At 49.6% G+C, this 16,422-nt stretch overlaps 1 protein-coding gene across 1 annotated transcript; it reads right to left on the reverse strand.

The window, feature by feature from the left end:
* Positions 1-3,246: 3,246 nt before the first annotated feature.
* Positions 3,247-16,367, reverse strand: TTL (tubulin tyrosine ligase). Its single transcript, XM_051793037.1, has 7 exons — positions 15,492-16,367; positions 11,432-11,510; positions 9,479-9,711; positions 7,033-7,168; positions 6,671-6,940; positions 5,584-5,727; positions 3,247-3,750 (listed from the first exon to the last, which is right to left on the reverse strand). The coding sequence occupies exons 1-7, from the start codon at positions 15,646-15,648 to the stop codon at positions 3,633-3,635; spliced, it is 1,137 nt and encodes a 378-aa protein (XP_051648997.1). The 5' UTR covers positions 15,649-16,367; the 3' UTR covers positions 3,247-3,632.
* Positions 16,368-16,422: the final 55 nt, after the last annotated feature.

The following is a 16,422-nucleotide window of genomic DNA, read 5'->3' on the forward strand; positions in this document are numbered from 1 at the left end:
CGGCCAGCTTGGCAGCGCCCCATGTACCCCACCATCCTCTCAACACCAGGGTTTCCCCAGGGCTGCCACAGCAGACACTGTCAATGGAATATGTTTATGAACCTACACATGGCACCGCATTGCTCTCCTGAAGGAGAGCTGCATGTGGAGAACAACAAATGTTGGGAGCAGGTACATGCAAGCAGTCCTGAAGGGCACTGGCCACAGCCACCTAGACGAAAGTAGCTTTTGAGCCTTTCTTAGACTTGTCCAGCATTCTCTGTGGACTGTGGCCAGCCATCAGATTTCAGCAGAAACACAATACCTGTTGCATGGTAACAATGACTAACTTATATGCAACAAGCCACATCGGAGTTATCTGAAACCCAGAGTCCAGCGGGACCAGACCCTGCTGGAAGACGCAGCCAGAACACCTGGGCCAGAAATCCTTCATGGATGACATAAAGGGATACATCTAGGACTAGAGACATTCTGCAATATGGTAGATGTCTTCTAGAAACCCAGCACCATCCTGGGTGAAAGCTCAGGAAAGAGAGTAAGACCTTTTCTATTGACCTTTTAGCTGAAATAAGCTAGAAAACATTTATTGTTGTATATTCCTAAAAAAGAAACAAACAAAAGTCTCACAGGGGCTTGTGAGTATCACTTGCAAGGTGCACCCATGGCTGCAATGCTCAGGCCTCAGCCACACACACATCCTCTACTCCACCTCATTGCTAGTATTTTGGGCAAAACCTTAGGCACTGTGCTCTCTGTCCTTTATAATTTACGTTCTGTGCTTTACTTTGGGGAGCACTGAGAGAAGGTGGAAAACACACACATTTTCCTCCAGAGGCTGTTGCTTATTCCTGAAAAATTCAGCAAATGGAGGATTCAAGTTTCCTGAAACACTACCTCCCCCATGCCCAGCCTAAAAGGCAGGGTACGAATAACTGCACTGCCTGTAGTCATGACTCTACTGCCAAGCCAAAGCCCCACTTTCAGATGAACAGCAAAAATGGCCAGCTGTTGATCTGCCACAACCAATCTGGGATGAAAAAGGGGGAAGGAAAGGCCTTGGAATTAGGCAGAAGATCTCCAGTCATTTCTCCTGCTGGTGGTACCAGCTGCTCCAGTGGGGGCCACTGCTTTTGCCTGTATCCAGGCAGCTTTCTCTTATCCTGCTACATAGCCAGGAACCTCATGTTACTGTGCAGTAAGGGAGTGATTCATCATCATAATTTAACCTCCCCTTCCCTTTTTAGGGGAAAAGAAGGATGGGTCTAGCACCCCAGAAAACAAACATTTCTAGTTCATTGTGATGGGGAAAATCTTCTGATCTAACTTCACACTCTGCTCATCTGCCCTAGAGCTTGTGAGAGCCCAGCTGTCACCTCAGGCACATCCTGGATGAGAGCAATTGCTGTGAGATCTTCTCTGGGCAAGATGGTATTATTCTTAAGTTCACATAAGCTAACATGAAAATGTCAATGGAGACATGGTGAACTTTGCAAGTTGATTAACAATCCTTAACAGCCTACATTTTACCTTGGCACGTTATCGCTACATTTTACCTGGACTGCAGTGAAATTTTTACACCCATGTACTAAAAACCCAACCACTCCTTCCCCCACACCCCTCTCCCCACTTTATCACCCAGCACTTCCCATCTCATGGAGCAGTGCATTCATGGTCCATCTTCTGAACACCCATGAGGCCCAAATCCAGAGACCAGACCTGGCATTCGGCATCTCGCTGAAGTGAAGCCACCTGCCAGTACCTGCAGTGCAGGGCAACCAAGCTGCAGCCCCCTTTTCACACAGGTCCTGCTCCCTGTCACTTCTCTGCATGCACCACTGCACTCTGCATCCAGCACGCACTCCGTAGATGCAGATCCATGCTGGCTTCAGGGCGCTGACAACTTCAGAGGTGTTTGTGTGGTTCTTCGGGATGTGCCCTCTCTGCGATGCTTCCACGGGGTTTTGCTAAGCACTCTGTTCCCTCCTGGATTTGAGTGGCCCTGCATCAAACAGTGCCACTTGTAGATTCAGAGTGTGTTGCAATGACTGTCCGTCCTGTGATAAAATGCACGATAAAATGCATCACTCCAAGGAGGCACAGATGCTTCAGTCCTGCCTACAGAAAGGTGCCAGGATTGTCTGCTGGCATGAGATGAGTACAACAAAGCACTAGGATCTTCTGAGGAAGGCAGGAATCCCATTGCTTGATTCACTTCCCATTATATATAGGCAGCTTGTAACCTCCACAATCTCTTCTTGCTTGTTTGTTTTGGGCAACATGAATCAGTTAATTTCAGTGCCAACCATCTCTCCCCACCAGAGGCAGCAAAACACAGCTCCCAACACCCCCACCAAAGCTTGCTGCTGCTACAAGTGCCACCGTGCTCTGCAAAGAGTTCTGTCTTAGGAGGGACCTGCTGGGCTCACACTGAAAATTCAGATACACTTCACAGGGTGGGCACTATGCCAGGGATTTAGGTTATACTCAAAGCAGATGTTAGCTCTGAAATTCAGAGATCTCAAGGAATTTAAACTCTCCTTCGCCCCAGAACACCTGCTTTCCCAGTTGTGTGGCAAACAGGAATCTTTCTCCTGGTCTACAAAAGCTCACCCACTTTCCCCCTAGTTGAGATCAAGTTGTGGACTGTGTTCATGGCAGAAGATTGCAATATTTGTCAAATGGAGGAGAATAAAACTGCTGGATCGAACAGGATAAAAATCATTTGGGTTGAAAGGTTTCAGGTTCAAGCCTCAAATAAATCATGAAGGTGAAAGCTGAGAGAAGAACCTAAATTCACAGGTTTCTGCTATTTGAAACATTCAGCACTAAAGTGATGTTAGAAATCCTACAGCCCGCAAGTGAGCTCTCAGGGGCTCGCTCTACCTCTTTTAGACAGAATTAAACTGCATCAGACTGGGATAGACACTGATTCAAATCTCAGTAGGAAAAGGGATAGCTATAAATAAACAAAATCGCCTTCCTTCCTTGGGTTAATTCACCGCCTGCAGTTCAGCACCCTTTTGCCAGCCATTGCCTAGGTGTTCAGCCAACCAGCTTGGAAAATGACCAAAGGAAACTGAATTCTTGGTGTTCCTGGTTTTAGGCACCCTGCAATGCAAGAGAGCTTGCTCCTTTCTATGTAACAGAGCAGGAACAAAGGAAAGGAGTCACCTATTTGGAGCGGAGCTAAGGCACTAATGATGCAATAGGTGAGGGAAGAACAAACACAGCAGGAGGACAACTTCATCGTTCTCTTCACTCAATTCCCTTAAAAAACCCAATGTTTTCTCTATAGAAAAGGAGGAGCTAATAGAGCATATACAGTATCCCTGTTGGGGTTTCATTTCAAGGTTATTTTGTTGTTCTCCCAGAGAGATTTGTTTCAGATATCAAAGTTACAGAAGCTGTTTCTAAAGTGGATTTTGGTGAATGCAGGCAGAGTTATCTGAGCAGCTCTGGCTAATCACAGCTTTGAGTGGATGCCTGTTTTGTTGTTTTTCCCTGTGGTTTCCAAGAAAATAAGAAGCCTGTCTCTATCACTTTTTGGCATGTTACTGAGATAGGCCACCGAACTGTGCTGACCCCAGGGATGCAGTCTTTCCCTGTTCACAGCAGTGGCAGTCCTGACGTCATCACAGCTTGATGAAGATCGATGATGACTGGCTCATCTTCTGCCCAGTGTCACTGAGGGGGAAAACACTAGAAATGGCTACATCCACAATTCCTTGGCAGAGCTCTGCATACAGCTTCCTAAGAGATGAGAGAGACAGAATCAGATACTCAGGCAGGACAAACCAGCAGACTCCCAGCCAATTTTTATGTAGACATGCATTTTCCTAGCAGGATCTACATGAACCTACTCCCATTACAAGGAGCTGCAGGGTGGCAAACAGGAGGAGGGCAGCATCTCTTCCATCTCCTCCCTGCTTATACCAGCAACCATCTTCTTTTTCAATGGTGATCCTATTCCCAATATTGCTCCCTGCCGGATGGGACCACAAAACCCATTATCTATGTTTACTGTCAGGAGAGTCTTCTGAGCAGAATCTCCACATCCATGATGACTGGGAGCAGACATCTCAGTACCCTCTCAGCCTTCCAACTCAGGGAGTCCTGATTTACTACACCAGACCCCATTCACACGGGGATGTGCCCCAGAGAGACTGCTCTGACGCATTCACGGTTTGATGAAATGCTGTGCCGGGGTGAGGTTATTCACATCAGCTTGTGACCAGGCACAGAGGCTTCACAGGATCCCCAGAAGCATGGGATGTGTTTCACCATGGCACAGATCATACAGAGCAGGATTAGGGAGAAGAGAGACAAGGTGTATGAGATGAGTTAACAATAGATTAATTTTCTGCTGAAGGAAATACATGTGTAACCTCTCTGAGCATGCTGGCATATGGAACATATTTAGTACCAAAGCTGTCTTTCCTAGGATTAAAAATGTCCTTTACTCCATGCCTTTGGGGCTACGTGACAGCAAGATATTTTTTCAGCTCCTGGGAATGTTATTGCTTTCAGCAGCCAATTTTTTTCTCTTTAAATGGGAACTGTGTGATATGGGTGCTATAAACTAGAATAACCTTGAAGAGAAGCCTAATTTGGCTATTAGCCAAAACCTACCTCAGCTGCTTTCAGTATTTTCCAGTGCCCATAGAGGCAAAAAACAAACAGGGCACTGCTGCAATCCAAATCCACCCAGCAATAACCAAATTCTACCCACACAGCAACACAAGGAGGTGCAAGGCAGTATTGCACCACAGTGCACATGGTGAACAGGGCATCCTGCACCAAGAAAGCTTCCCAAGCCCTATCCCTGAAAAGGCTGCTGAACAGGCTGCCTGGTAGGTTTGACCAGTATTTTTTGTCTACTGTGAGTGGTGATCTAATCTAATTTAATCTAATCTACGTCTAATCTGATCAAATTCTAGTGTACTGATGTACAGCCTGTTCTGTTTTGCTGGGGTTTTATATGATACAGATGCTCATTTAGCAAAGATGTCTAGTCTCAATCACATAATAGAGCACCTCCCACTGTGCCTATGCAAAGATGTTCATGGCCGGGCTGTCTGGCTGTCCCAGCCTCCCTGTGGCTAGTGGAAGCTTTGACCCAATGTCTGCAGCATCCACTGTGTGCTCTGGGGTCCTGCTGCCTGCAAATTTAGTCACTCACTTCCAGCTGCTGCCCTTAATGCTACTCATTTATTATATGTTCAGTGGCTCCACAAGAGAGACTGAGAAACGATCTGACCCCCAAAGCATTAAATCTGCAACATAACTTCAGCCCAATAGTAATAAAAATGACCCAAGTTATACTCAAACCCATTTGTTCAAAAACTGAGCTTAGTGCCCCATCTCACATGGGAAAGAAGCCCGGGGATACTAAACACAGAGACAGGAGCAATGAACCCAAATCGACTGGCACTTAGACCAGTGTTCAGTGTGGGTTAGCCTGAAAAACTCCCATTTAATTCACTTTCTTCCACCTTTTTCACTTGGAGTTGGGACATAGCCATGTTTTGGGTGCCTCACGTGAATGGTGGCATCACAAGAGTATTATGGGAAGTGATTACTCACTGAGCACACGCTGGGGCCCCATTGACTTCTATTAGCCAGACCTTCAGCTCCTCATCCACCATGAAGTCAAAGCCAAAGAGCTGGAAGCTCTGGTAGTGAAGATGCTTCGTGCTGATTGCAGGCTCTATACACATAAGGCAGCTTCTGTGAAGGGAAAAACAGAAACTCAACATTAAGAGCCCTGTGGACACCTGTTGCACTGCAGCTTCTGAGGGCATGTGTATAGTACAGTTAAGTAAAAGGGATTGCCCTGAAAGTGCCCCAAATTACAAGCTATATACAATACATGCCATGGTAACCAGGTCCCTGCAAGTGAGGTCCTGCAACCATGAAAATACACATGGGGACACCCCTGAATTAACTCCTAAAGAGCTGGAGAGCAGCACCCTCCCTCACTACTCTATCAGGCAAACTGAAAAACATGATGCACAATTAGAGCCTGGAGACACAAAGGGCTGCAGAAGGTCCCCAAGGAACTGCCACTGGATGCTCATTTGCCTCCAAGTCCCTCAAAGATTCTGTCATGTCTTTTTGGTGCAATCAACAGCAATGAGGTACTTGCAAAGTAAATTCCTTCATGAAGGATTGCTTTGTCAAGACCTGGACTCTCTAAAGCACCATGATCTCTGATATCTCTCTGTAGGCACTTTTTGTGCCTAGGAGGGAGCTGGCTCTGTGGACTGAGTATGGTAACCAAGGCCAATGCCATGTGCTGCTGCTTGCTGATGGTGGGGGAAGCATCAAAACCCTGCAGACTCAACTCCAGCTTCATTTCCCCTCTTGCACCTTATACCTTTTCTAATCCCAGCCTCTCCTAGCCCTGTCTTTTGACCTGCTGTCTTCCTTTATCACTCCATCCTTCTCCAGCCACAGCTGGCAAAATGCAGATACATTGACACATACCACTGAGGAAGCAGCACCTATGGAGGTGCTTTTTCTTTGAGCAGTGACACTGGGCTATTTATGGCCTTTTAAATTTAAGCAATTGAAACCCTTCCCTTCTTGGTCTGGCTGCTTCCCCAGCTGTCGGTACTCATTCCCTGTCACTGAAGGGTTATGTTTTCCTAAGGAGCAGGCAGTTGGCTACCTTATTATGTGTTTGATTTGCAGTAAGATGCCATTCTCAAGCGTTGTGTTCAGGGCATCCATCAGATACTGGTTGAACTCCTCAAAGAACATTTCATTCCCTTCCTCATACCGCCCATAGTTTTTGGAATATTCCTTCTGAATGCAGTGATTGGTCAAGTGGCAGGTTTTGTCCTGGAAATTAGCACTGTTATATGGTTCGGAAGAGGTCCGCAGGACACCCTCTCTGTAGAGGTAGATATTATATTGATGATCCACGAGAACCCAGCTCCTGCGGGACAAGAGCACAAACTCTAGTCTCAGTGGCTCAAAAAGTAACAGCATGAAAAAGAAAACTGGTATTACAAAAGCAGAGGAGGTTACCTGATGTCAAACTTGCGATGCCCTGGCTCTAAAAGTAGAGGATTCTCCAGGTATTTCTGAATCACGTGCACTTGTCCCTGCTCGTCGATGAAGTCCAGAAGCTCTGTAGCCTCTGAAGAAATCAGGATCCCTTCTCCTGACACAGAAAGACGAAGACAAAATTAGGCAGAGGATCATTCTACCTTTGTTGGAGCTTATTTTTAGGCCCCAAGCGGACCATGCCTCATTTGCCCAAAAAGCCATGCAACATGCAAGAACCTATGGATGGCATGGTGGCACGAGGGATAAGTCAGCTCTGCTCAAGTTGTCTAATACTTCTCTGGCACTATGCCCATTCTTCAGACATTTAGTTAACTTCTTGGACTAAACCCGATGACTTAGTCTTAATTTTGTGCTGAGTGTTTTGGAGGAAATACTGTGCAAAAAACCCCACATTTCAAGGGGGCAGTGAAGGTATAGTACAGGTTTGGAGCACAGGCAGTTTGATAGGATAATCCCATGGAAAATGCTCCTAGATGTGACTTCTGAAGGTCACTGCCAACACAGCCCTGCAGGTACTCTCAATGCTCCATGCTCTGCATACCTGAGTCACAGCTTCTCAGCCCTACTGACCTCCCATTCACCCCAGCATCCTCCACTGAAAGGAAGTCCTGTCATCAAAGTATCTTTCTCACCCATGCTTTATGCAGAAGGCAAGATTTTTTAGTCCCCTGATCACAGCAGAGCCAGGCAGAAACTTGTACTGGCACAACTTCAGGCTGTGCACTGGAGAAAGAAGGGAAAAAATATCCCTGTAAGCCAGTAAAGCCCCTGCAGTATGAAGATCATCAGGCACCCATTCTGCACTGGACAGATGGCGAATCAAGGGGGGGTTAGCTTAACTGTGCACCTAGTCAGCAATCCAGTGAGGCAGCAAAGCAGCTTATGTGGGGCAGCTGTTCCTTCTCTCAAAGAAGAGACCTAAACCTCTAGCCACAGCTGAAATATCTCAACTTTTAAGTCAGGGCATCCAAAACCTTTAATTTTCCTGTTAGTGATGAATAACCAAGCTTCCACTAGACCTGTCCCAAGCCAGGGGCTGTGCCTGAGCTCCATCTGCCTTGGTAATCAACGTCAACAAACTTTCTTCTTCATCAGAAGTAATTCCCAGACACTTAAAACTTCCCTCTAAAAGATTAACATGAGAGTCCTCTTTCCACTTTAATTTGCAGCAGCACACTGATGAATACAAAAAGCTACTCTACTTTAGTGCAGAAAAGATGGGATCACACTTGAACATCAAGTATGTGGAGAATGTAAACTTCCCCATCTTGGAGCAGACCACAGCAATGGCCTTTTCAATCACTCAGACTGACTTTTTTGCCAGACAGTTTACCACACAGAAGCATTTTCCATCACTGGCATAATGAAAGGAGTCATCTCTCCTTCGTTCCTGATGAAAATAAGCATACTCTTCTGATATTTCTTGGTAACAGCCAAGAAAGCAGACCAGCAAAGGAAGCCACCTCTGGCTTTCACATTCTCTTTTTGCAAGGCTGCATGAAAAATGACTCTGCAAGTATGAGTAATACAAGTGGGCTTGTTCCCTTTGAAAAGGCCAGACTGGGCTCTGCTGCACACATGGCAAGGTAAGTTTTTAAATGAAGCCATTCTAATAACGTGCCCATGATAACACCATAAGTAACAGTCAGCACATAGTTATCAAAGCATTGCATCTACAGCTGTGTCCAGCTACCTCATAGCTCATTATTTCTGTAGAGCGAGTGATGTAATGACCCTGGAACAAGGAAGGACACATTATCACTTGGGTATCTACTGCCCTGTTCAAATTAAAGGAACATACAGACACTGCATTGCTTGTCTTTGCTGTGGTACCTTCCCCTGAGGCTCGGGTGCAATTTCAATGTACTGAGCTCATGGCTGCTCAGTTTCTCAGTGTGACATGGGTAGGCCACTGGCACCAGGCATCTGAGCTTGGTTGAAAGACAAGCAAAATTTCCACCCAAGTGAAGCCAGGCTTAGCTGCAGCATGGGGAGCTGCGCTCCTGTCCCTTGATGGCTGCTGTCCTGCCTTCTGACCTCCTCCCCATACCCTGTTCTGCTCCCTCTTACCTCCTGCTCTCCCCATTTCCCTCACCTGGTCCTTACTGCCTTCTTCCTGCAGCACTTTCCCATACTTTGAGGCGCACGTGTAGAAATATGGAGGCCCTTTCACTGCCATGCATGTTCTAGGTAGCATGTGCACATGACAATGCTTGTCAGGAGCCCCATGCCACCAAGCAGACAAACGAGAGCCCTGTGCTGGCTTGACTGGCATAGGGTTGGTAGGTGAAGCCCATCATAGACAGACTAGATATCAGCTTGGCTCAGCCAAACCCCATGACTCTATGGATCATGTAAAGAGTAAGGAATAACAAGAAATAACTCATGGTGCTGGAGAATGAACCTTTGGCACCAGCTGAGGACTTGGCAATCCACACGTTGCCTTCTTTGCCTTCCTGCCGCCTGTTGTAAGCTGCCAAGAAGACTTCCCGCTCATCTGTTCTTGTGTTGTTTATGAGGTGGTGAATTCCATTCTGTGCTGGAGCCACGGGGGTCTTCAAGTTTGTTGGGTAAATCACATACGACTCAGGGAACCATGTGCAGGACTCTGATAGCTCAGGGCTTGTCTTGATTAGCCTGGGTGAAGAGAGACAGGCTGTTAATCTCCAGAGTGTTCCCACCTGCATGGGTTCATTTAATAAGAAAAAAAATCATCATTAACTGGGTTTTTTTGCTTGATGAGGAATAGCAGCTTACAGATAGTCTGTGCTAAATTATCGTATTTTCCTTAGACCCTTGAAATTATGGTTTCCCTAAAGATACCATAGCAACCCCAACCCACAGCCAAGCACCACTCTTTGAACCAGGACCTGCAGGCTTTCATTAAACATTTTATTGATACCATGACACTAACAGCTGAGAAGTTTCCATGTAACTAGAGCCTGTGGTGCATTCCCTGCATCATCTCTGCACAAGGGAATTGAGGAGGTGTGTTTGCTAACACGGATCGGGGCAGGAAGGATGCAGTGATCACAAATGGGAAAAGGGAGGCCAGAGCAGTAATGTTCTCTGTGCTGGTGCTTAGTCCTTGATCTCATTCGTACTGAGATCTGACCAGGTGTCCCAGTTGTGGATGAAGACCATTGAAAGCAAGGACATGGCTACATGTTTCACATCCCAAGGTATCTGGGATCCCCCTCGCACCACACAGTCTCCAATCTCTCTGGCACACCCCTTCTACCAGTAATGTCTGGAGATGCCAGCAAACTCCTGTTAGCAGAGCCCAGGCCTGTTTTCTTTCACTGTCAAGGGAGCTGCCTGTCTTTCTGAACGCTTGTGCTTTGCTCGAGGCCAGAAGCAGAGCTCATGACACGCTGACTCTCTTTGTGCATTTGTGTTTTCCTGTTGAAATGGCAGTCAGTCAGTGACACCCCAGGAGCCTGAGGAATGTCATTTGTCTTTGGGTTCATAAGTAGCTTGATCTATCATTGATTTGTGCATTTAGAAAGCTCAGCCAAGCTCCAGGTGATAAAAACAGCTGTGCAAGTGCTTTCAGCACTGCCTCTAGATAACGGGCCAAAGAGAAATCCACCTGAGGAGCGCTGTGGGTGCTTAAAAATACTCTGCCAGTTTAAAAAATACTCTGCCAGTTTAAAAAATACTCTGCCAGTTTCTGACACACACCATCACCACTGCCAAAGAAGCAATTGGAAACGGGTTCTTTGCAGGGGAAGGAGAGGCCTGCATCAGTGAGAGGCAGCACAAACTCTCATGTGGAATCAAACGCTGAAGGAGACCAAGAGCTCTGACATGAAGATGCCCTAATGGCTGCAGAGTTTGCACAGGGACAAGGGTTATCTACAATGAAAGCTCATCCATATTTCCCCAGGAGACCCTGGCATGGCAGGTCATGCAGAAATAACTCCCAGAGCTCTTCCTGGAAATGTCTCCAAGCACTCATTTGACCAACAAATCTGATTAGCTAAAAGCATATTACTGTCTCATCTCTGTATGAAACAGAGAATAAAAGCAGTAGGTTTTAATTAAATGTCTACAAGGAAAAAGAGCAGATATGTTTGGGCTTCTTTTTCTTTTGATTTGGTTCTAATCTGATTCAATACACTCTATGGTTTCAAGCAGATATAACTCAGTGGAAATGGCATTTCCCCTGAAGTTACAAAGATGCCTTTGTGCACAAAGATAGCTCTAGAGATCAGCACAGGAGTCTGAAGACAGCATATGGTAGGACACTCCCAGGGCAGCTGTTCTGTGAAATACCCCCCAAACAGGTCCAACACTTGACAAGGGTTAGAAGAAAAACTGCCAAGCCCATGTAACGTGTCAGTGAATTTCTTACTTCACCAGAGATGCTTTGCGGCACAGCTTGTCTGCTCCCCTGTAGTAATTCACCAGCTGCACAAGTCCAGGTTCATGGCCTAAGAAAGGGAAACAAAGAGGTCAGACAAACGTCTCAAATAATAAAGGGAAAACAGTTGCTTGGTGCAAAGGACCTATGCAAAGGACCTAAGGAGGTTGTTTCCTTGCCCCGCATTACAGAAACAGGTTGTAAGCTGGTACTGGCTCCTGTGGTTTCCTTCTTTTAGTTGCAAAAACCCATGCATTTACCCAATTGTTTTTAATCTGACACATCCATTTTGCAAAGGAAAATAATTATTTCCTAATTCACATTGGGAACTGGCAGAACCATCCAAAAATGTTCTTCATTTGCAAGTTTTTAAAAACTAAGATTTCAGATACTGTTAAACGCAAGTGGAGGATGCAGGGAAGCACACCATGATACAAAGATCATATCTTAGCAAAAGGCCTCTTTTCTTTGTCACGTACAGAATTCCCTCTTGGACCTGGTATCACAAAACACTGGGAAACATTTAAAGATGTGGAATCTTCCTTCCCTCTAGGACTTTGCAGCAAGACCTGTTGGACAGCAGAGGTGGGAAGGAACCTCTGGGAGTCTCTGCTCCAACTTCTTTTTCAGTCAGAGTATCTCTAAGGATGAAGATCGTACTGCTTCTGTGAGTCCTTGTCCCAGTGCTTGGCTGCCATCCTTTGTCCCCTTGACTATCCCAATGGCCCCTGCTAGAGTCAGTCCAGGGTGTCTTAAGCCTTTCTTGCACTGGGAAGTGCCAAACTGGTCCCTGTATCCAGCTGTTGCCTCACCAGTACCACACAGATACCACACAGTGCCAAACAGATGGGTACTTCCTTACCAATACTGGACTCCACACCACAGCCTGCCTTCTTTCACCTTCTCACATCACACAAACACTTGTGCTCAGCTGAAAGCTCTCTGGGAAGGACACAATGGCAGCAAGTGTCTGAAGGGTAACACAAATCTGGGTAACATTACACAGCCTCTCCCACACAACCAGTGCAGATGAACATGGCTGATGTGCAAGAGGTGAGTGACACCTGGGGCAATACCTGGGTCACCAGTGACAGCAAATGACAAGAGCATCAATAGGGAAAAGCATAGTGGAAAACGGCTCTGGTTTGAAATGACCTTGGACAAGGGGGATCCCCCAAGCATGAGAGTTACTTCCACCTGCACCCTCTTTCCAAAAAAAAAAAAAATGCTTGTGGGAGTGGATTGTAACCTTGAAAAAGGATTCAGAGTTTTAGTTATTCTCCTTGGTGTTCGCCTGGGAGAAAAGGCCTGGAGTAAACAAGACCAGGCAGCTGCAAGATCACAGAGCGTGAATATCTATTTTCAACCCAAAGTCACGTCCCTGACCTTGGTCACTTTTTTATTCACAAGTCTTTAAAAACAAGACAGCTGAGAACCATCGTGCAGAAAAGATCCATAACTTCAGGCACTTCAATGTGCAGGCAGCATGGCCAGGTACTAATTTACTGAATGAAAATAGTAAAAAACCTCAAATTTTCTTTTGTTTCCAGTTTATCCTGGGGACACACATCCTCACTGGTTTCCTGAGCATCGCCAAGGAACAGTGGGCTGCAGTGTAGAGTCTGGTGGCCAGCAAAGAGAGATCACGAGGCAAGAAGGGAAATGTTCTCGGGCATGTTGCGAGGTCTGCACCATGCATTTAGTGGAATTACAAAGCTGCCAAGGCACTGACCAAATTGGTGATCCTCCTGTGGCCAGCAGGGCACAGTCCAGCATCCTCTGCTACATAAGGCCTCTGCAGCCTTTTCCTCCTTTCCCTCCCCTTAGCACAAACTGCCTTTTTTGCTAGATGCAGACACTTACAGATTAAGAGCACAGTCCCCCAAGAATTAGGTTAGCAGTGAGAGCAACAGAGGTCCCTGCAGCTGGACAGCAGCAGTGGTGCATGCTGAGAGTCCCCACTTCTACCCCTCTCCCAGTGACCCAGCTGAGCCCCTGAGTAACGCAAATCCCTACAGTTCCCTGAATTAACTCTGCTTCCACTGAGTAGAGCCCTTAGGAAAACCAAACCAGCTTTGATGCAACAGTTGCTCAGGAAGACAGCTTTAGGACAATGAACCAGAGAAGATACAGCTTTTTGGAAGATGTACCAAAATAACCATGTTATTTTTGCTCTGAATGTATTGATTTCAGGTAACCAGTTCCTGCTACAGGAGGACGGTTTAAAGAAGACAGTGCCAAAACATGGTGCCTCTCCACAGGTTATAGATGCGTCTTGGCTCTGAGAAATGGTTTGAGTTTTCAGGCATCCTATGGCAACACAAGTTGAAGGGCTTACTGAAGTCCGTCCATCATCCCAGGACGCTTCTGGAGGATGGAAAGGGTTAGTAAGAGATGCCCACAAGCCCACCATGGCTTGATGTGCCGTGCATGCCCACTCACATCAAAGAACTGTACTCATTCTGCAGTGAGGCCTGATGCTTGCGGGCTCTCCATGCTGGGCACATTAAAGCACAGGTCTGCTTGCTGTGCCTGCTGTCAGCACGTGTGAGCAGCCTCACTGCTTAAGCCTCTCTCAGTGTTTCCCTGCCTGCTGCAGACACCCCAATGCTGGAAGGTGATCAGATGGCATCGCCATGTGGTGGGGACTTTCCACTCACAAATGCATGAGGAGACAAGGGAAGAGGTGCTGGAGCTGGTGACTTGCAAATCTGGAAGAGCAGTCAGAGCTGGGTCTCTACTGCAAGGCAAGGGGCTGCAAAGCTGTCCTGCCCCAGAGCTGCTGGAGTGAGGGGGCTCCTCCTGTTTTGACGTTACTGCAGCCAGAAACAGTGCTGCAAAATCACACAGGAAGAAAAAAAATAGGGCCAAGATGACAGTGCATCCCTGCTCCCCACCACACCCTGCAACACTGCCAGTGCCTGGCTTGGCTCTCCCTGCTTGTGGCCAGTCCATAGCACTTCCCCTCCCTGCTCCTGGGCTCCGCACCATCCAGTGGGGCAGAGGGCCAGGGTAGCTCTGCTGACAGCCCTGTCTGCCATGGGACAAGCCTGCACAGGGCAGCTTCCAGGGCCCAGCATATTGGCAAGTGTGACAGTGGGGGTCAAGCAGCAGGGGAAAAGGTGGTGGGCCAGGGGGGTGTGGGGCTCTATAATGCAAAGAGCCTCTGGAATTACCAACATCCTGCTCCAGGCAGAGATTAGTGCTCTCACCCCCACCAAGCCCTGCAGAGGCACATCCCCACCAGCCATGACTCTGAGGTGAGGGTTTGAGTGTGCCTGGTTTAGACCTGTTTCCCCACTTGTCCCAAACACCAGAAACACCCCCATAACACGTAAGCTCAGCACCACAATGTCCCTGCCCAGCACCAGGCCGGGGAATGCCACTGGCACCACTGCACCCCTACGAACCCAAGCTGCGTGCCTGAAGCCCCCTGCAATGGTGCAAACGGCGCTAAGGGCGTTGCTGCAGGACAGGGAGGGCAGTCCGGGAAGCAGGGCGCCACCCGGGGGGGCCGGGATCCTAAGGTCTGCCAAATGCCAGATGAGGGGCCTCGGGTGATCCCCGAACACCCCCCGCTTCACCACAGCACACCCTTCAAGCTTGGCAGGGGGTGTTCTGCGGGGTACCGGTGAAACCACTCTCCGGGAGCTTGGGAGGGGGATCCTTCGAGTCCTGGCTGGCGCCAGCAGGGCCTGCAGAGAGACATGCCGGGGGTCGGGAGGCGGCTGCACGGAGACCCTTCGGTGCCCGCCCTTTGTTTGGGCGACGGAGGCCAGGGCGGTGACCGGGCCCAGGTGACAGGGAGCCCCGCGCGCGGTCACGGCGACAGGACGGTGACAGGGGCCGGGGAGCACCGCCTCCCAGACCGCGGGGGCTCTGCCGGGAGCGCCCTGCCCGTGCCCGCAGCGGAGGCTGCGGCGAGGACCCCGCCCTGCGGCGGTGGTTCCCCGGGGAGGGGAGGGGACAGCGGCAGCCCCGGGCTGCAGGGCGACAGGCGGAGGACGGGCCCTGCTGCCGGCGGGGGTGGCCGCGGTGGGGGGACCCTTACCCAGCCTGCCGAAGGGGAGCCGGTTCCTCTCGCCCAGCATCAGGTTGAAGCGGGGGTTGTCCCTGCGGAGGCGCCGCCACTGCCCGCTGGCCAGCAGCAGCCGGCTCACCTCGGCGTACACGCTGCTGCCCTCGTCCCGCACCACGAAGGTGTACATGGCGATGGGCGGGGGGTGGGGGGGAAGGGAAGGGGGGCACCCCGCCCTACCCCCGGCGGCTCACGGGGCCCCGCCGCAGCCCAGGCAGGGCCCTGCGCGGCCGGCGCCGCCCGGCCCGGCTCCGCATGGCCGGGACCGCCACCCCCGCGCACCGCCCGAGGAGCCTTCCCGGGCGGGGACTGACCCGGAACCAGAACCACGCTCCGGCTCCGGCTCCGGCTCCTCCCCGCGATGCCGCCGAGCCGGTGGGGGCGGGGCCGTGCGCTTGGGCACTTGGCCCGGCCCCGCCGCTTTGCGCTGTGCCTGCGGGTGGGATCGCTCCTGTCACCCGCTGCCGTCCAGCGCTCAGGGCCCGTCGGGGGTGCTCACTCCCCGTGTGGGTCCCTGCCGCTGGGCTCGGACACCCAGCCGTGGTGTCGGTGCTGTGCACTCGTGTCCCGGGGCTGCAGCCCAGCTCCAGGTCGTGCTGCAGGCCATGGGCACTGGCAGGTGGTGGTTGCCCTGTGGCCCCATAGCCTTGTAGGGCTGGTGCGACCAACCGGAGACACTGCCAGGTCTGGGCTGGCCGTGACCGCACACACGGGCTGCCGTGACCACCCCACGGGTACGGACCTCCTCTGGGAGCCGGGGAACGGCCAGTGTGCAGCGGACAGGCAGGTCCCAGAGGCCCAGCGGGACCCAGACAGGCGGGAGGCAACAGGATGCCCATGAAATTGGGGATGAAGGGGAAAACCAGCAATGACAGAGGCGGGAGCTGGAGGGGGCTCTGCGAGG

Source organism: Manacus candei, unplaced genomic scaffold, assembly GCF_025592945.1.
Source record: "Manacus candei isolate 608988 ecotype Guabito, Panama unplaced genomic scaffold, ASM2559294v1 h1tg000035l, whole genome shotgun sequence".
In the NCBI taxonomy this organism is placed as follows: Eukaryota; Metazoa; Chordata; class Aves; order Passeriformes; family Pipridae; genus Manacus; species Manacus candei.

Coding starts and splice junctions, on each gene's coding strand:
- TTL (XM_051793037.1), bottom strand. CDS start 15,648: ATGTACACCTTCGTGGTGCGGGACGAGGGCAGCAGCGTGTACGCCGAG. Junction 7,169..9,478: donor GTCCTCAGCTGGTGCCAAAG/GTTCATTCTCCA, acceptor TTTCTGTGTCAG/GAGAAGGGATCCTGATTTCT. Junction 5,728..6,670: donor CAAATCAAACACATAATAAG/GTAGCCAACTGC, acceptor TTCCCTTCACAG/AAGCTGCCTTATGTGTATAG.